The sequence below is a fragment of the Molothrus aeneus genome, chromosome 13 (genome assembly GCF_037042795.1).
Source record: "Molothrus aeneus isolate 106 chromosome 13, BPBGC_Maene_1.0, whole genome shotgun sequence".
In the NCBI taxonomy this organism is placed as follows: Eukaryota; Metazoa; Chordata; class Aves; order Passeriformes; family Icteridae; genus Molothrus; species Molothrus aeneus.
In genome coordinates this window covers 7,399,255-7,420,024 of record NC_089658.1, presented here as the reverse complement: position 1 = coordinate 7,420,024, position 20,770 = coordinate 7,399,255, and the positions used below count along the sequence as shown (strand labels likewise).

The window sequence follows — 20,770 nt, the reverse complement described above, 5'->3', positions numbered from 1 at the left end:
CACCTGGCACCTCAGCTGGGTGTTAAGAGCAATGAAATCAGTGGGACAGAGCTGGTTGCTGGCTCACAAGGAAGCAGCTGTTAACCTCTCCTCTGCAATGGCACAGTAAGAAATCTGCAGCTGGCATGCAGAACTGTGTTTCTAGTGAAAAAAATGGGTGTTCATAGGAGCATCTCTGGAATTTCCCCCTCTCTCTCTGTGTATGTGCTTCAGGGAATACAGAGGTTGATGGACAGAAAATACAAGTGCAAAGGGACATGCAGCAGATCTCAAAGAGCATCTCCCTGGTTGCCCAAGACTAAACCCTTGTTTGGCTGCCCATGACCCCCTACAGAAGCCTCCCAGGTTGCTTCCCCTTGCACTGCCCTGCCCACAGAGGTGAGGGCATTTAGTCTCCCCTAAGAGCCAGGGTTTACAATTCCAGAATTCCTTGACAAGCTACCAAACCCACCCTGCTCCCTTCCTCATGACAAACAGCAGCCTAGGACAAGTCCTGACCTGCACAGGGGTCTGCACCAGCCTGTTGGCCCTTCTGCAGCCCTCACTCCACCCAGCAAAATTCAAGCCATGTCTTTTACTCCTCCCTGGCTTTTCCCTGGCTACTCTGTGTTCAGGCACACAAGGCAGGTCTCCTTCAGATTGTGCCATCCTCCACAAAGGCTGCCCCACTCCCATCACCCTGTCCCATCTGACCAGAGGGTTGGAGCACCTCTAAGGAAAGGCTGAGAGAATTGGGATTGTTCTGGAAAAGAGAAGGCTTCAAGGTGACCTTACTGTGGCCTTCCAAAACCAAAAGGGAACTTAGAGGATAGATGGGGCAAGACATGTAGTGACAGAGTTCAAATTGAAAGACAGTAGGTTTTGATTGGATATTAGGAAAAACTTCTTTACTGTGAGGATGGTGAGTCACTGGCACAGGCTGCCCAGTGAAGCTGTGGCTGCCCCATGCCTGGAAGTGTTCAGGGGCAGGTTGGATGGGGCTTTGGGCAGCCTGGTCTGGTGGAAGGTGTCCCTGCCAATGGAAGGGGGTTGGAACTGGATGATCCCCTCCCCACCTAGGCCATTCTGTGATACTCAGCATCACCAAGCCCTCCTTTACTTAAGCGCAAGCTGCCATCACCACTCCCCCACAAACTTAGTTTAAGGGACCAGCTGCTGGGCACTCCCTGCTGCTGGGGCAGGGTTTTAGGGCCCCTCTCCCACTCCCCACCCAGCTGTGCACCTGCCAGGAAGGTTCCCAGAGCAGGGAGGAGCCTGGCCCTGCCTCACCTGCTCAGTGGCCTTGCTGAGGGGCCTCCCCTCAGCATCTCTAGGCTGGCCATGCACTGAAGGCTGACAGTGACCCAGAGCTTCTAGAAAAACACAATGTGTGTTTTTGCAAGGCTGCACATCTCAGGAGCAGAACACCAGGAAACAGCACTGCTGCATCTTCACTGCTCTGCAAAAGCAGCAGCATGTTGTAGTGGAACTACTGCCGTGGCCTACCTAGGAGTACAAAAATTACTCAGTTCTTGCTATTTCAAGATTACTGATTTGCACTTCAAAGAACTCAATCACAACTTATTAGAATAAACTTTTATTTACTGCTCTCAGGATCCTTATTTTATACTTTAAAGTATGCAACAAAACCTGCTACATTCAAATCTATACAGATTTACTGATATATCATTCACGTTTTACAAAACTGCATATAGATTTGGGAAATTTGTATAAGTTACCTTTATTTACACGTAATACTCTCAGTCCTAATAACCTAGTCAAAGGATAAAACAAAGTGGGATTTTAAATATCCCTTAAGACCCATTAACATTTGTTACATAATTTACATATCTTCAAAGAGAGATGTGCTACACTTCCGTCTTGCATATTTATAAAAACTGTGACTAAACAGAAATTTGGTGGCCAAAGCTAGGTACTGTCATTTCCTCAGATCATATTGGTAATAAAATGTTAAAATTTGAGCAAGCCAGGTATACAAACCAATTTTTTTTTCTTTCAGAACCAACTTTGCTAATCATTTTAACCAGCACTTGCTTAAAAAAAAAAGAGTTAATATTAATACAAAAAGACCCACATTTACAAAAGAAATCAAACTAATATTTATATATGACAAGTTGATCTACAATAAATTGCACATTGTTGGTTATGACTTTGGTTATATTGTATTAACAAATTTGGTTTCTAGACTAACACTGGAGAAAAAAATATAAAAATGCAGCTGTAGAAACTAGCAACCTGTAAACATATCACAGAACCAAATTCTGCACCTGCTCACATGTGCATAACCTCCATGCAGTTCAGGAGTTTGCACATAACAGGCTGCTGAATTTGGGCCAGAAAACCCTGTAAACATGTTCTTTATTGTTATGTAGTGCAATACTGCAAGAATGGATAATAAAGGCCTCTAACTATCAGTAACTAAATACTGAGTGATATCCATACAAATTTCATTTTAAGATTGATTTGTTGCAAAAGGCTGAATTGAAAATATTATCATTCAACTACAAATTTATCCAAAAAACTGATGAACACTCAATAAACCAACATCAGTATATAAATTCAAACAAAAAATGGATATAATTTCTCATTAAAAGTCAGAATTATGCTGCTTATCTGTTTTGTATAAAAATCTTGGGTTTGTTACACTGTTTTAGCAAAAGCAAGTTAGAAACAGAAGTCTAACAACTGTATCAAGTCAGTGTTCTGCAAACAAATGTTTCCCAATGTTTTATATAATATGCTGAATTATAAGGTGCTTTAGGCAGATCTGTTGCAAAGAGCCTGAAGCAGCACAAATTATGATATTGTAATACATGAAGTTTGTTGGGGTTTTTTTGTTTGGCTGGGTTTTTTTTAAAACAGTTTAACAATTTCAGTTGCTCCTCTTACAGCAGCAAATCAAATTTAAATCCTCTGCAAAGATTTCTTCACAGCTTTACTTCAGTAGTTTACTGCAGGACAGTCTCAAATATTGTACAAGAGGCAACTGCTAAAAACACTTTAGTTTTTTACTTACTTGGCACTGGCTGATCCAATGTGTATATTGCATGTATCAGCAAATACACAAAACTATGGAAATGACAAAATACATTTTCAAAAGTTAGTGATTTTTAATACTTAGCTATTTTACACACTATGAAGATTCAATAGCCATGTGACTAAATACAATGGTAGTCCCTGGAAAATTCAGATTTGTTTGTAAACCCTTAAAATGAAACTGCAGCACTGGACCAACATAATTTATGTCTGTGTCTTAATCAACCCCATCAAAACCCTGAGTGTTTTCAATCGCTAGAAGAAGTTTATCCCATAAATCTTCAAACGAGTCATATGGAGGCAAATCCAAGCGATTAAAGCTGAAAAACAGATGAAAACTCTTAAGTATTTTATCACTTTTACTAGAGGTCATAATTTATCTGAATTAAATACTCACCAGGTATGAGCTCTTGGCAGTTTTTCAGGGGTACCCCACTGTTCAACTGTGAACAACTGTGGTCCATTTGAACCTGAAGAAAAGAACCCATCAATTTTCACCCTATTGTGAAATCCTTCTATAATCAGAGATACAAATGATGACATATTTGGGAGTTTTGTAATCCAGGTCTGACATCTGAAGGAGCTATCTATATGAATAAAATACAGACTAGAGAAAGTAATAGTCAATAATCCCAATTCCCTTGTACTTTAATTATTTCTTGCTATACCTCAGTTTCAAGAGACTTTTACACCTTCAGCTCAGAAGCCTAAGATCTAAATGTACATGCAGAGTAGCTGGCATTGAAGTTTTTATACTTTATACTTTTATAAGTATTATAAAGATTTATATTAAATTATAAAATAAGTTTTTATTATTGTAAGTTTTTATACTCTTCTATACTTTTATAAATTTTGCATGTAAAAACGTATACATATTTATCACCATGTGCCAAGTTTTATAAGCTGGTAGAAAGTAGTCAATGCACCTATACAGCAACAAAAATAGAGTAACTGAGAACTTTTGGAAACATGGCAATCATATGTGTACTCCCAGGATGTTTTTATACACCTGAGAGAACATTTTTTGGCTAGCAAAAAAGGCCGCAGCTCCCTCTATCCTCCAAGAACTGTCTTACAGCATCCTCAGTTCTCACCAAGCAGACGCAAGGAGTATTTTATAACCGTTTCCTTAAGCTGGAGAAGTCTGCAGTTAAAAAACGAGGAAGACAAAAGCTGCACTATGTCAGAGCATGTCTGTTCAGGGTCCTGGAGCTCCAGCACGGCTGGGTTTGCTGCCGAGCTGGGAGCGCCGGAGTTTGAGGAGAGGAGCGCCCGGCGGTGCCACGAGAGGGAGATCTCGGCCAGGGAGCGGCTGCAGCGCTGCCGGCGGGCGGGGAAGGGAACGGCCCGGCAGCGGCCAAACACTGAAAAACCACGTACAGCTCTTTCAACAGAAGGTACAGGAAATGTCATTGTTACTGGGGTTTAGTAAGGACGGCGTGCTGGCCACAATAAAGCAGAAATAACCGTAGGAGAAAAACAAAGCACTGTGCAAGACAACTGCTAATTGAATTTTTCATTAATGAGTGTGTGAATATAACTACAGAAAACTGCTCAAGTATATTCTAATCCCTGGGCAGAAGGAAGCCAAGAACTTCAGCAGTTTCTTTCCCTGTATCAATTCTTAGTTCTGTCTCTAGTAGGGTTCTCAGACAAATAAGCAGAGCTCCCAGGGCAGCAGAATTCTGACTGGGTTCCCCTGTGATGAGCCGTGCTGTAACACCAGCAATGCCAAGGCTCAGGTGCAGCAGCAGACACGTGGCTAAGCCTGCTGAGCACACTGCTCTTCCCACTGCAACTCACAACTCATTTACTGATGGAACAGAAAAAATAAACCAAGTATCTCAAGCTACGTCAGGGAAGGTATAGGTTGGATATTAGGAAAAAAATTTTCACCGAAAGAATAATAAAGAACTGGAATGCTCTTCCCAGGGAGGGGTAGAATCACCATCTCTGGATGTGTTTAAAAAAAGACTGGACATGGCACTTGGTGCTATAGTCTAGTTGAGGTGTCAGGGCATAGGTTGGACTCAGTGATCTCAGAGGTCTCTTCCAACCTCATTATTCTGGTGATTCTGTGATTTATGATGAAAATGAAGACATGGAGAAATGGGAACACAAGATGGGTGGTTTTGTTCACAATCCTTTTGTTTTATAAACAAATTAATGTCCTGTTTATGAAAAAGGAAATGTTTAATCAAAGAGGCAAGTTAGACTATTCAGTCATTTGCACAGCATCTCAAGCACTTTTAGCCTTAATAAAGTAGTCTAGCAGAAAACATAATAGCTGATGGCAGCTGAGAACAGACCTCCCCTAAGCCAAGCATCCCCACCCTTTGTGGGCTGCTCTATCTGCCTGCCTGCAGTCTGCCCACAGTGGCTTTTCTGGCTTTGCTATTGAAATTTGCTCCCTGCTGTCCTCTGCTTGTCTCAGTCTCAGCATTGTAGGCTCACTACTTTTCTTCTGACTTCATGTTTAACTCGTGACATTTCAGTGGTCCCCTTTGGAGTATATCCTTACAAACAACTGCATCTGTACAACCATGGCTTGTGAGCAGATAAAAGCAGTTGTGGAACTGAAGTTAACTGCTGATGCCAGCATGTCTTTGTAATCAGATCTTGGATAACTGAGAATTTTCTTCAAGCTCAATCATGTGTTAAACAGGGATTTTTGCAGCTCTTGAGAACTTTAAAAATCCACATTCATTTGAGAACTCCTATACATTTAAAAACTTCAAAACCAGAATTAAAACAATATGTTCTTATATAGAACATGGGAAATGGGATGTGACTCTTCTCTAACTTTGTTTCTTATAACTGCCAGTACATACTACATTTTAAAACAAAATTTGAATAAAAAATTGACAATGTCTGAAGTCAAACATCAGGACAATGTTGGTATCAGGTTCTTTGTTACTTAATTGTGAAGAAAATCTTAAGTACTCACCATACAGTTCAGCAAACCCATTCATAGGAACACGTGATGTGCCAGTAACAAACTGAAGTAATCTTATTCTCTTTTCAGAGTCCATCATTAAGACTGCCTATGTATGATAATGATTACAATTACAGATTTCTTTTTAAATTAAGGTTTTAAGCTAATTGACTTATGCAAAATAGTATCTACCTCTAAATCATTATCTATGAAATACATATGCATCTTTTTTAGTGACACACACAGTCTAATTCATTGCCTATTGCTTAAAGCTATGAAGTCAACAATTTTTTAATGGCACTGTAACAAGAGTATGGTTACTGGCTTAGCAGGCTGTTAAAATGCTTCCCTTGAAGATTTGGCCCCCTACTTTCTTTGAAGTTTCTTATGTTATGAACTAGAAGCCAAATTCCTGTAATTTATTAAACAGAAGAGTTTAACACCTCTTTAGTGTAACCATGCCAGGAAAACCTACACAAATACTTTTAACCCCAGTCAGACAGGGATATCTTTGAAAAAGTAATCATCAGTATTGCATTTACATTCTTACCATGCGTCTCACCTTTAGTTTTCTTACTTTCTCAGGAATTTTAATGGTCAGATAATATTTACCTAACCTTTTAATGAATCAAACTATAAACTAGCATAAAGGCAGCAGCTTTTGAACACATTTTCAACAAGAAAATTTTAGAACTTCACGATACCTTCCAGAACCACTGTATTACTTGATGGTTTATGTTGTAGCCATTTTTGTATTTTGTGTGTAGTTTCCAATCAGCCACGTCCACATCTCCCAATCCACACATTAATAACTACACAGATAAAAAAAAAAAACAAACAACACCAAAGTTTAAGTCAGTAAACTAAAGTTTCAACATCATTTGTTCTCTTTTCCATGATCACCTACCTCTAGCTCATTTTCATCAAAAATTTTAATCAGATCCTGTGGTATTAGCTCAAAAAAGCCCTAAAAAAGATGAGGGAAGCTTGTAAAAATCAAGGCAACATTATTTTACTTTTTAGTCAAGAAGAAGGATATTGAGAGGCTTTGATAAACACAGCCAAAGCAATATATCAAAGACAGATGTTTGGACACCAGTAGTCCTCCATTTCATTATAGCACTTTTAATTGATTTCTCACATCTTTACTCTGCAACACTGAGTGACGAGTATGGAAGTCTGAATATCATCTATGTAATACAATTGGTACAGAAAAGGGTAAATTGCCTAGTTTAAATCAAACTAATATAATTAAGTTTAATTTCTGCAGAGGTCATTAAATAGTTTACTCTGCAGCTAAAGCTGTCAGTCAGAATTGAGAAGTAAGCAAATTTTTCAAGATAAATTAAACACCTCAATAAAAACATACCAAAAGATTTTTAACTCTGAAATAATTCAAAGCTGACACTACAAACAGTATCGCTGTCTTTTCCAATACTTTAAAGAAAATTATTAGTGACTCTTCAGGGTGTCCAAAAATATCAGATGCAACAAACTCTTAGAAGAATTCATTTTGTTATTAGAACTGTACCTCTTTAAAGGCTGTCATTTGTTTCTGTACTCGGCTCACAAATCTCCACTGAATTACAAGACTGCAAAAAAATAAAAACCCAGACAAAACCACATTTAAAATAAAAGTGATTTAAATACAAAGCAATAACTTCCTTTTATAAATAAAGCTAACACAGAGCCCCTGTGCTAAAGGGCAATCCAGTGAGGTACATTGCACACAGCAGCCACTACTCACTGAATGTAGTCTCTCTTGTTCTTGTTGGTGACAACTATTTCTGATCCACCACTTTTCAGTTCATGTTGATGGGTCTAAATGCAATGCACAGAAGAAGTCTTAAACAAGGTGAATATAAAACAGAATTCCTATGTTAATATTAGATAATTCATGCAGCTCTTGAAGACTGCAGAATTTGAGAACTATGAGAAACAGATCCAGCCACACAGGTCACCTAGTAAATAGAATGTGGTACATTTTTTAAAAAAATATGTATTATTAAGGGGTGCAATGGGAAACTTCCATTTTTTCTGACCTGCTACAGCACACCACCCAAGACTGCACACAGGTTCACAGTAAGGCACACTTCTCTAACTGCATATTCCATGACCCAGCCCTCATTGCAAATCTCAGAAACCACTTCAGCAATCATCCCAATAAGTGAATCAATATACATCTCTGTTACAAAGTGACTTATATGCTAGAACCTCAGAAGACAAATATCTCACTTTCAGATATCACTGATGTACATTTTCATTACTTCTTCTCAGACTCACTGCTGTTGCACAAGACCATAAAGGTTATTATCCTTGGATCTAGCTGGCAACTACAGTTTGGAAGTTTTATACAAGACCTGTGGTATTTCTATATGACTTATCCTAAATAGCTTTGTATGCAATAACAAACTTGTTTATTCTATAGGTTTCTAGTACATCTTAAGAGAAAGGAAACATGTTACCTCCCAGCAATTCCTGCATTTTCCAAAGGAACTCATCCTTTCCAGCCAATCACATAAACCCAACCTGTACTCCAGATCAAATCATGGACTATGGATATCTTAGTCTTGGTTGCCTTCACAGCAACAGCTACATTTCAATGCAAGTAGTATTCAACAGAAAAGCAAAAGCAATTTTTTAAAGCTCTGCTCATTTCCAAGTCCTTTATCACAGCAGGCTGAAATGCACTCACCACATGAGTGGAAAGAGCTGAGTGAGTGAAGGGGTTTTCTTAACACCATACACATAAAATCCCCTAATTCCACAGGTCAAGTATTTTTTTCCATGTTTTTTCTATTCCACATTACATGAACATACCAACCTGACCAAAAAGTTCTTCATCAACTATGAATCTGAGGTCCAGTTCTGTTGGATCATTTTCAAGAATCCATCTCAGAGAATTGTAATACTCACTATCCTAAGAGGAAATTACAAAAAAGTAAATGCTAAATAAAGTAGCCACCCTACCAACTGCAAGAGGTTCCATGACAGCCCAGTGAACACTTCTGCCTAGGGTAATCCTATACTGGATACAGAGACACTGCAGTTGTACAAAGCTCTGAAGACCTTTAAAACCTGATTGCTCAGCAATCTATGTAAATGTCTCCAACAGCAAAATGGTGGTAAGATGGTATAGCACTATCTGAAGTGCAATAATTTGGACTCTTCTCTTGTCTCTCATCCTCAATTTATCTTCCTTTTATTGTCAGGCCTTACTACAAAGCACCTTAGGAAATGAAAACTATGATAAAGCCAAGCACACATTGGCTCCATCCAAAGCAGTGTGACCAGAAGGTCGAGGGAGGTGATTCTGTGCCTCTACTCAGCTGTGCCCAGCTCTGGGACCACAGCATAAGGACATGGAGCTGCTGCAGCAAGTCCAGAGGAGGCCACCGAGATGCACCAAGGGCTGGAGCACCTCTGCTCTGGAGACAGGCTGGGAGAGCTGGGGGTGCTCAGCCTGGAGAAGAGAAGGCTCCAGCAGAACTTACAGCACCTTCCAGCACCAATACAGGAGCCACAGAAGAGATGGTGAGGGACCTTCTATCAGGGAGTGTAGTGACAGGAGGGCAGATTTAGCTTGGGTATTCAGAAATTCTTCCCTGTGTGTATGATGAGTCACTGGCACAGGGTGCCCAGAGAAGCTGGGGTTGCCCCATCTCTGGAAGTGTCCAAGGACAGGTTGGACAGGGCTTGGTACCACACCCTTCTAGTGGAAGGTGTCCCTGCCTTGCAACCCAAACCATTCCATCATTCTAGAGCACCGAACAAAACCAAATCAAAACAAAAAAAATCAGGACACATCTGTAAATCTATTACTCAGATAGTAACTGCATGCTGGAATCTTAAAGGGCAGCAAAACCAGTAACAGATTAAAAAGACAAAATAAAAATCACTTTGTCCTTGAGCATTCTAGAAAAGAGCCATTATCAGGGAACCAACCAAACAAGAAAAGGGACATGTTTTTCCTCTAAAAATGTTACATTGTTTCACTCAATTTTCAGTCCCTGAAAATTATTAATTTTTATAATCAAAGAAAAAAAAATTTAAAAAACAGGTTAAGATAGGAATCCTGAAAGTATTTATAGTGCATTTTAACAATCTCAGTGTCTAAAACATTTAAGAAAACATCACAGAAAGTTTAGGTTCCAGTTTCCAATACAGCTTAACTGACTTGAACCTGAGTCTAGGTCTTGGATTTTCACTGGAAGTTTTAATTCCTATACAACTTACGGACTTATAAAAGATGTAGCCCAAGACATCTTTGAATTGTGCATTTTCAACCTTCAAAATGTCATTATAGATATATATATATATATACATAAAAATTATAAATTAACATTAAATTTGTCAACATGATAAAGCAAATTACATACCACAGACTCCATATCATGTAGTGTTATTGGTTTTTGGAGCATCATCTTGTAAAAAGGACGAATAAAAAAAGCTTTAAAGAAGAAGAAATAAATTTAACAGATGCAACTTAGGACTCAAAACACGTGCAATATTAATCTGAATATCACATGACATAAGATAAATACTAACCATCCAAAAGTTTGCCATGGTAAACAGCCATTCCAGCCACACGACCTATAAACTTGAAATAAGAGAGATGATCTTCATTGCAAAGCCCAGAGTTCGGATTGATCTGCAGAGTATAGTTATCTCTGAAGAGTTGAAAGAAGGAACAGGGAAGAGAAAGAAAAACAAAAATGTTGTACTATTGGACCAGTGTCACATTTGAAGATCTGAAAGACATCACTTATGAAATCAGTTACTGCTTTTCATGATGATATCTAATATTAAACTATACACAATAGAAGACTATTAGTTTATCAGAAACAACCACCAGGAACTACCTCAGTAAATTAGAGATATACCAAAGAGAAGGAATTAACTCCCATTCATTTTAAAGCAGAGTAACATTCTCTGCATTATGGTTACATAGTGCCTTTTCTGTATGCAGGAACCCCATTTTTAAAGAAGGTACAAGAAATACAATTTCTTTTCCTAAGTTTTCACATCTTCCAGAGCAGTGTTACTTACGTAGCTGAATATTCAAACAATCCATAATAAGGATTAAACATTTCTTTAGAGAGAAGGAAGAACCATTCCCTGGCAACTCCTCCATAGTCTAAACCTTTTTCACCATCAAATTCAATCCAAAGTCTTGCTTTAAGGAAATCTGCTCTCTTTACAGCTATGATTCTTCTGTAAGAATCTTCAAGGATTGTTGTGCGATGAATTTTCATTTCAAACCTGTTTGGAATATCACTCTAAAAAAGAGAAACATGAAAACAAAGAATAATGAAACAAAACCCAGCATCTTAAGAGTTTTGCAGAATATGCAATTTCTGAAAATGGACCAAGAGAGCACAGAAAATGTTTCTTGACATAACTTGGAAACATAACAGAGTATGACAGAAAAGAGGCTCCATTTATCTACAATTCAACTAGCAAAGAGAATTTCAGACACTAACTTCTATTTCATGCTAAGAAAATACAGTTAAAGTTCTCACTAGTAACAGCATATGGGCAGTTGCTCTGCATGCAGCAAGGCATGGAGTCTCTCCTGACACTGGACATTTATCATATTACACACTTGATTAAAAACAGCTCACAGTTGACACATAAAATTATCTGGAACCATTTTACCTGACTTATTTCACCTTCTAGTTCAGTATAATAGTTCCTATGAGCCTAGGCATCCTGTTCTCTGACTTGAGACAAAATCTACAGTTGTATTTAATTCTTACACTACCATAATTGTATTGTGTGGCTGAGCTCTCTATCTCAGATTAAGATAGTGACATTTGAATGAATGTCAATCTTGTTTTACTAGGCACACAAAAAACAAGGTGCATGTACAATTGTGTGCAACTTACATGCAGCTCAAAGTGCACAGGCAGACTTGGCAGGTAGAAGGCAAAGCATGGATCTAAACCCAAAGGTTATTATATATGTAAAATACCTCCCAAGGATGTAAAATTTGATTGAACTTGTGCAGACTCATTGTTATCTGGCTGTCCAGATGCTATTTACAGTCTTTTATGCTACATGTTATAAATATACCTGGCACTGCCACTTCAAACTACAGTTTGGAAACAAGATCCATAAACTTCAGATTTTAAGGCTGTAACAATTTATTGCAGTTGTCCAGAATGATCATGATGACAGTAGAGATTTCTACACAGACAGACTAAAATCTATTCTGAGAAGTTTCCATATTCTGACTTTCAAAAACTATTCCATGCATGATTAGTGATTTCCAAACTTTTCTGTTGGCAGTCTTACTTTCAGGGTCATGACATTGGAACCTTTGAGAATTTCTACTTTTTAAATTAGATTGCTTACAGTCTTCATCATTGCATAAAGTCACAAACCCTGCTGTCAGAGCAAATGCTAATTGTTACGAAGTTGGTGCTTCACAAATGTATTTGTGATCAGACAGTAAATTTACCTTCCCTATAAATTTGCTTTCCCTTGTTTAGGGGCCTAAGTTTCATAATCTTCTGCTGGATTCCTACTGATTACTGACCTGTTTCTTCAATTTCTTTCTGAAAAATTCATACTTCCGCTTATAGTCCCTGGAGTAAGGCACAGCCTTTGGGGGGAAAAAAAAGAAAAAAAGCCTTGTGAAACACAGACAACCCATTTAAATTCTGAGATAACAGGAATACATGTTTTACTGAGTGCCAGGGGAAACTTCCAGTTTATAAACACCAGGAATGAAAAGCACTTCTCTGTTCAGATCAGATCCACAGAATTCATGCTGTTCTTGCCCATTAGCTGATGGAACTGCCTGAGATCCCTGAGTGGCCCAGATCAAAGTGACCAAAATGCCTTTGGTGACGTCCATTTCCCTGCTGGATCATGAGAGACCTGGCTACAAACACCTCGATTTTCCATGGACAGGGAAGGTTGTTTACAAATGCAGGCTATTAATAAACACAGATATCAGCTGAACACTAAAACCCATCTATAATTATAATGTAAACCATCTTTGCAATTAGTTCTGGTAATTTCACACTGCAGATTAAGTATTGAGGCTGGATAATTATTTTCCAGTTGAAAATCAATTTAATTCCTTTTGAAGCCCTTTTTTTTTTTTTCTTCTTTTTTCTAAAATTTACTTCATGAATTGAGCTAGTATGGACAAGAAATAAATAAGACTTCCCTCACACACTTCAAAGTCCTCCCCCCAGTCTATAAGGAAACTTTCTTACTACCATGGGAATTGCTTTTCCTTTCTGGCATTTAAAGACTACTTCCCTAGAAAGGTCTCTAAACAGTTTTTAAAAAGAAATAAAATAAAAATGCTTTGTTCAGACACCCTGAAAGTTGCCCTTTCTAGACTAACTGATAAATGACAAGAGTTTATTTGGATTCTATTAACAGTGTTTCTGTAAATATGAAAATCTACATTAGGAAAGCTTACTGGTCCAGTTATTGCCACATTCTGCAGTCGAGGATCCTCCCATTGGGTTCTCTTCGTATCTGCAAGAAATTTTTAAATTAGTTCCATTAATTCAAATAATGGTCACAAATAAAATGATGAGTAGGGAAGAACACTACATACTGTGGTTTATGAAGAATATTCTTCCATCTGTGTGAGTTCTCTCTTCCCACCCTGGCTGTAAAAAGACAACATTTTTATTATACTTTTTAATTACATTTTTATAATAAACTTCTGATCACATAGTTTGCATAGAACTCAACATGATCTGCAGTTGAGGGCATTCCTCTCCCATCTACTGTCAGCACTGAAATTCAAAACAGTATCTTTTGTAGGAAAAAAGCAAGCTGCATTTTCTCATGTGCAAATTTCAATAATGCTAACTTTAATAGTTAAATTGTTTCATCTGCAAAACAAGTACAAAATAGTTTACTTACTGGTAATGGGCCCAGGTCAACTGGATCTAGGGAAGTCTTTCTCCTTGGATGAGCAGAAATTTTCAGTCTTGGATCTTCCTTTGAAAAGAAAACAAGCAGCATGTTAAAATCCTTTTGCTGTTTTGCTTTGCTTTTAATTTTTTTTTGTTTTTATTAATGATTTTGTCAAGAATACGCCTAGTACTAATTAGGTAATGATTGCATATTCTGCAGCCAGAGGAATCCTTGTGGATTCTCAGTCCTCTAGTAATTTACAATCATCTTCTAGTAACCTCTCACTTTATTTTATTTACATACATATAAATATAAATCCCTCATTCACCTCAATTTTTGTGTAATTCAGTTGAATTACTCTTTCCTCACCATTTCTGACACACACTTTTTGGGTTTGGTGGGGATTTTTGTTGCTTGGTTGATAGGTTGGGTTTTTTTGTGGGAGCTAGTATGAAGGTGGTTGTGTTATATGAGTTCTTTTCATCTACCTGGAGAAAAAAATACCCAATTTAAATCAATTTCATGCATTTCTCTTTCCCCTTCACCTGCCAGTAACACTGGCTTACTCTGGAGATGCTTAAGCCCATCTGGCAGCACTGCCAAGTGGTGTGCAGTGCCCCTCTGTGGAACTGCAGCTGTACAGCTCCCTCATCCGTATGGCACTTGCACCTGCTCTGCTCTCCTAAGCATTCACAGAAATTTGTGTTGTGCCCTGTGATAAATTCAAGGGAATGGATTTCCTCTTGAAGGTATGTTTACAGAACTCATCTCTGTGAACACCTCCTATAAGCTACCACAGTTCTGCAATGTCATTTAGGAGGGGCTTACATCTGCAAAGCAGATTCCTGTTTTCCTCCTTCCAAGCACCAATACAATTAGTAAAATTGATCATCTTCTACTCATGATAGGTATTGTAACTTGGCATTTTTATTACATATCACTCAGACTCACACAGAATACTTTGGGTTGGAAGGGACCCACAAGGATCATGGAATCCATCTCCATGGCCTGTACAGGGACTGAATGTGCCACCTTGGTTTATTAGCACCATGATCTGACCATGCTCCTGAACAGACAGACCCAGCTATCTTGGCATTAAGAAACATATAGAAGCTTGCTGAAAGCAGCAAATGTTTGATTCAAGAGGAACTAGAATTTCAGTTCATGAGAACAGTTTTCCATTACCCATGTTGTAGTTTTGGTGTTGTGGTCAATAAAGAATGGTCTCCCATTGGGTGCATGTCGGACTTCCCAGCCTTTAGGGAGAAATCCTTGCTCCATTTCAGGCTGCTGCTGAGAAGACTGTTGTGATGAATCACTTGATGTTGCTTGTGGCTGTCTTGCTACAGAAATACTTGGTGCAGCTGATGCCTGACTTGTTTCTGCAGCCATCTATGGTAAATGATCAAAAAACATCCTATTAAATCAAAGACCCGTAAGTCAATATCTTTTTTTCTATTAACCCATATTATGACTCATGAAAGCAGTTTCATAAAGCAAGTCCCTGACAGATTCCATGATATCAGCCACACTGACTAACATTCACTGATTGTAGTGAAGGTTAACAGAAGCTTTCCAGCCTCCTCAGTCAGGTACCACTCTCCAGAAGGAAGAGTGACTGCCATAAACGTTACTGTTGCTAACTCTCTGTGCAGTCTCTCAGGTATTTTATGTGGTACCTTACAGTTTATGCCTTTTGCATGCTCTATTTCAAAGCCATCTCCACTTCTATTACACAAGATGCTTAAAAGGCTCAATGAATAAAAACATCAGCAAATTGAAGACAGGCAGTACCTGTACAACTGGTTTTATCCAGGTAGTGGTTCTAGAATTGTGATCTATATAATATGACCTTCCTTTTTCATCTTGTCGTTCTTCCCAGCCTGGGGGTAATCCAGATGAAGTAGGCAGTAACTAAATATTAGTGATAACAGACAAAAAACAATTAAGGAAACTATGAAACTTACTGTGAAAAGGTTTTCCTCTGTCAATTTAAAATAACAAAACTATATTCCAGAAGATTCATTACTTTTATGAGCTGGATAAAATAGATAAGAAGTGTTTAAGTCCTTTCTGAATAGTATGAAGTAACAGATTTTTATTTTTTTGTTTATACAAAATTCAAACTCCTCATGTTAAAGGATTCATTTATATACCTGGTTTAGGCTGATCCAGCCTGGTACTTCTGGCTATGAGATCAGTTTGCAGTGTCACCATAAAAGCAAAATGGAATGTGGTATAGCTTTTAATTAGAAGTAAACAATTAGAAGGCAAACCATTTGAAAAATGAAACTCATATCATCAGGGCAAGACTACTTCCTTCTGCAGGCTATGCATCAAGATAATGCTAAACAAAGCTGAAACGTGGAAGCTTTACAGCTGAACCAGACCCATAATGGCCATTTTGTCAGGACAGCTGCTGGGCAAGGAAGGCCAAATCTCATTTGAGATGTCAGCAGCTAACACAGCTAAAAGCCTGTGTTTTTTGAAAAATGACTTACCACTGGATGTGCAGGCTGCTCTTCAAGTCTGTATGTCTGCAGACTACCTCTTCTGCTGGAATGGTTCTTGAAGGAGTGGAGAGGAATGACACATTAGCTATTACTACAGCTTTAAGGATGGCAGCAAGCAGCCAGCAATGGTTATCACACTTCAAGCTAGTACAGTTTCCATCCTGAGCAAAGTGTTGTATTTATTTCAAAACATTATTTAATATCGTATTTTTCAACCTCTTGTTTTAATAGCTAGAAACATCAAGTTCACAGAGTCTATTATAATCTTAGAATGATAGAGGCTTGTGAAAGTTCAGATTACTCTAGCAATAGATGTTTTGGCATGTAAAACATGAATTACAAATAGGTACAGAACAACTGAATTTACAGTATAGAACTTTTTGTGCTGTCAGTAAAGTCTGTGATAGAGCAGAACTAACACAACTTTCCAGAGAGTAAATTAGGTCAATAATGAAAAAGTATGAGAGTCTGAGATAATCAGTTTGAGAAGAGCTAAATCCCTAGACTTTGCCTATGTGTCCATCTTCCTGCCCACAGCCACATTTAGATCTCACTTGCTACTTCATTAGACACCAGTATTTCATTTTGCTCCAGAATTTCCACAGCTACTTGAAGGATTTCTCCCTATCCACATACTACTGAAGTACTTCAAAGAAAAAACATTATTAACTTCTAAAGTTTTTTTTGTGGGGGAGTGGGGTGTAATGCAGGTGAAAAAAGGCAACACTGCCATTCTAGCTGACTCTTGCAAATAATTTGAACATCTGCTTCTTTCTTTGCTCAGGCCACCCAAGCAAGCTGAAATAACAGTTTCTTTGCTACCCATTGAATGCTGAACAGCAGAGATCAAGTAAAGTCTTGTTACTTTTACCTGACTGTTTCCAGCGACACTAGTGATACATTTGTACAAACTCAGATAAACATTGTCAATTCCAAATTTACATTTGGAAGGGCATTCGTAACATCACACAAACTAATGATTATTTCAATACCAAAATCTAACAGACTAGAAGGCCTGGGTCACCTCTAAAGGCTTTCCTCAATGGACAGTGGATTTCTCACGTCACATATCAGGTTACAAGGCTGTTTGTGGAGCTCGGGTTTCACAGGACAGCTGAGCTGTTTTTTAATTGCTTGCTACCACACCACCAAAAAGTCGAGTTTCACCCTGGTTACATGCTCCTGCTGTTTCCCCTCTGTTACTGTAGCATTTGTCAGACAACCTAGCATGCTGTTTCAGTTGTTCAAAGAGCAAAAAAGCAGCGCTGGGGAAAAGAGAGTAGTCTTCTGCTGGGTTAGCAAGCTGAACAGTCTCATGCAGAGGTCTGGCAAGTTCCACAGCTGGCACAAGGGCTGTGGAGCTGTATGAGCAAGCTCCCTGTTTTGCTGCTAAGGAAGCAGCAGGTTTACACAACCCAATCATAAAACCTTATCCCAATATTCAGAATGAAAAATGGTCAATCTTCGAACTTTTTCTAATTGGAAAAGTAACTCACATAGCACAACTCCCTTAGAAATAAGCTTTCAAGAAACAGATTTTTCATTCATAGTTTTCAGCACTCTACAACACTAGACTAAGAGGTAGATTTACAGACTGAAAAATAGTTCACACATATCTGTTTTAACCTCAGGCAGAATTCCATATAAGCAAAGCAGAGAGGAAGAAAATGCTTGCTTAGATGGGATTCTACAGCAAAAAGACTATTCTTAAAGTGTGTGCATTTGAGATTGAAATTAAAAATATAATTCCTAAATAAAGTATTTATGGATCTAATTCTATCAGAACAAGTAGAAAAATAATTTACAGCGTAGGCTGTTGACTGGCCAGTAGCTGGACTTCCAGAGGTAGTAAGTCTGTTACTCAATTCTTCTGCAAGATGACTCTGTATATCACAGCTACTCTGCGAGAGAGGTATTTGAACATTCTGACTGCTGTACATTGTTGCCTCATCTTCAGTTATAATTTCCCAGCTCTTTAAAAGGAAAACAAAGGGAAAACATTTTTAAAAAGTAGTTGCAAGTTACAATTAGTTAAGACAAGCTTTCTGAGTAGGCTAGATTAAAACCACCAGTTGCATTTCAGCAAGACATCAGTTGAGCTGCACTGTTTTACCTCAGGGGAATCTCTGTTGTCGGTGCTCTCCGTATCCTCGGATATCTGTCGCCGGTGAGTGAACACGTGCTGGGCCTCCAGCTGCACACTGCCCAGGTCTGCAGCAGCCACACTGTCCCTGAGGGGCAGCGTGGGAGAAGTCAGCTAACAGCAGCCTGAGTTTATCTTTCAACAGTAAGCCAGGCTAACAGCAAAAACATACATCACAGTCATTCTGGCAGAAGAAAAAGAAACAGTCTGGACGATATAAATTAATGTAAACTGTTTAAGATGAATAAGCATTTATGTCAATGTGAAGTGTAAGCTGAAGAACTAGGTAGCATTCTGGGGCGGGAACAAAAAAAATAAGGCAGACAATTGAACAAAGTCCCTGATGGAAGGAAGAAAACAGGCTGAAAACTGAAAAATTATTTAGCTTCCATTCCTATAGTTGTTATCTCTCCAGTTACAACCCGTTTCTATTTGAACACAGTTCCAGAGCACAGTACAGTCACAATGATCACTAGCCAGTGACCACTGCATGAGGGCTTCCAAGTGAAGTGAGGGAAAGCTCTCTACTAATTTTCAAGCTGTTCACTTTTCATTTTTCCTTGCTTTCAATATAACTAGGGTGAATCACATTAGCTAATAAAAGACTTGAATTTGCAGGCTAAAAGACTTACTGTGCAGTTGGTCTTTTCCACTGTGTTCTTCTGAACTCATGATTGACATAGTAGGTCCTGCCGAGGATGTCTTGTCTCTCTTCCCAGCCTGAAGGCAGTGGAGGAGATTCCTGCTGCTGCTGTTGTGGCTGGCTAGCAGCCTCTGGTTGGTCCAATATAATCCACCCAGGCTGAAAGACATAATATAACTACCTTTAATACTACAGGAGCAGAAAAACATATCTTAATTTTTCACGCCACTCCCCCTTTTAAGGTGTAGTTCATCTTAAGCCAGTAAATTTGACTCTGGTCTTAGTGTGTTTATTTCTAAAAAATGACAGGGCATATTATGCATGCAGAAATCTTATTTTTAACTCAAGATCCTTAAATATATTAGTAACAGAGGTTGTTAATTCCAGGAAAATAAACAGCATTCAGAGAATACATTAAAAGCTTAAATACTGTCATTTCATAATATGCTGCAAATGTATGAGACAGGTGAACACACCCTTCTGTAACAAAGTTTAATTACAGCAAATTTGGCAATGCTGAATAGAGTTAGTTCTGGAAAAGAAATCAATTAATCTGCAATGGATGTGCTTAAAAAGATCACATATATATGGTAGGTAAAATCAAAATGCCCCTATGGATTGGAGAGAGTAGAAATTCTAAAACCAGAGAGATGTTAGTGTCTGCCTGGAGTCAAAAAAAAATTCAATAGTACCTACAACAGAAACTTCAACACCTTCAATTATATGCACAATACAAGCAATCACTTTTAACTGGTTTGTTTCTAAAACACTATTTCTAGCTTAGTGATTCCTAAAATTCATTTTTCAGCAATAAACACATTTTTCCCACCTCTAATTCTTCAGCCTGTTCTGTGGTTTCTTCTTCAGACCCATTGTTTTTAGGTAAGTAAGTCATTTTTAATCTAAGGTGGCCTTTGACTCTTGATTTATGGCTGCACAAGAAAAAATAAACTTATTTTATTGTGCACTTGTAAAACAAAACAGCTGAAAAAGCACAGCTAGAGGATTATTCTTAAGTGCTCCAACACAAACTTGACTTTCTATAATTTACATTAATAAAGTTCTATAATAGCATTGAGGCTTCAGACTTCTGAATACAGTAAGTACTTAAAATAATGCTGACATTTTAGTAGAACATCAAGATCTTAGAAATGGCTACTCAAATTTCTTTGATGAAAACAGAAAAACTTAGAAAATGCATATGTAGTTACCACTAATCACCTAAGAGCATTATTTAGATATAAAAATTAGAATTTCCATGTGGTATTTACCAACCTTCTTGGATGAAGAACGAAATCCTTAAACGTATATGGTCTCTCCATACTTGGATTTTCTGTCTGGAATAAGAATTTTTTTCAAGAAAAATCTTTATCAAGTACTTGAAATCAAAGAAAACCATCGGAAATTTCCAGTTGATTTCTTTGAAGGCCTTGTAATAACATTTTAAAATTTAAATTACAGGTTCAGGTACAGTAACAGCAATACCAGCTTTACTCTTAGCAGTAAGACCAATACTCTGGTTCAAGAAAACAACAATTACCTTTCAGTGCCTATGCACATTACACAATGAAACACCTGCTCTTGGAAAGGGCTTGCCATGGTTGCTACCC

At 38.2% G+C, this 20,770-nt stretch overlaps 1 protein-coding gene across 5 annotated transcripts in view; it reads right to left on the bottom strand.

The window, feature by feature from the left end:
• Positions 1–1,560: 1,560 nt before the first annotated feature.
• Positions 1,561–20,770, bottom strand: part of NEDD4 (NEDD4 E3 ubiquitin protein ligase) — a 51,655-nt gene continuing 32,445 nt past the window's right edge. For 3 of the 5 annotated variants that reach the window (XM_066558660.1, XM_066558655.1, XM_066558657.1), the window contains 23 exons: positions 20,436–20,497; positions 19,990–20,092; positions 19,150–19,319; positions 18,488–18,605; positions 18,180–18,347; positions 16,363–16,428; positions 15,656–15,775; positions 15,047–15,253; positions 13,868–13,945; positions 13,554–13,608; positions 13,413–13,471; positions 12,513–12,578; positions 11,021–11,250; positions 10,520–10,641; positions 10,351–10,421; positions 8,796–8,891; positions 7,719–7,792; positions 7,503–7,563; positions 6,879–6,938; positions 6,676–6,783; positions 5,984–6,080; positions 3,434–3,506; positions 1,561–3,356 (listed from right to left, as the gene is read on the bottom strand). In XM_066558660.1, the coding sequence (XP_066414757.1) occupies positions 3,254–3,356; positions 3,434–3,506; positions 5,984–6,080; positions 6,676–6,783; positions 6,879–6,938; positions 7,503–7,563; positions 7,719–7,792; positions 8,796–8,891; positions 10,351–10,421; positions 10,520–10,641; positions 11,021–11,250; positions 12,513–12,578; positions 13,413–13,471; positions 13,554–13,608; positions 13,868–13,945; positions 15,047–15,253; positions 15,656–15,775; positions 16,363–16,428; positions 18,180–18,347; positions 18,488–18,605; positions 19,150–19,319; positions 19,990–20,092; positions 20,436–20,497 (2,367 nt within the window). In that variant the 3' untranslated portion in view covers positions 1,561–3,253. The remainder of the gene's footprint in view (positions 3,357–3,433; positions 3,507–5,983; positions 6,081–6,675; positions 6,784–6,878; positions 6,939–7,502; positions 7,564–7,718; positions 7,793–8,795; positions 8,892–10,350; positions 10,422–10,519; positions 10,642–11,020; positions 11,251–12,512; positions 12,579–13,412; positions 13,472–13,553; positions 13,609–13,867; positions 13,946–15,046; positions 15,254–15,655; positions 15,776–16,362; positions 16,429–18,179; positions 18,348–18,487; positions 18,606–19,149; positions 19,320–19,989; positions 20,093–20,435; positions 20,498–20,770) is intronic. The other 2 variants (XM_066558658.1, XM_066558659.1) reach the window with 2 other exon arrangements.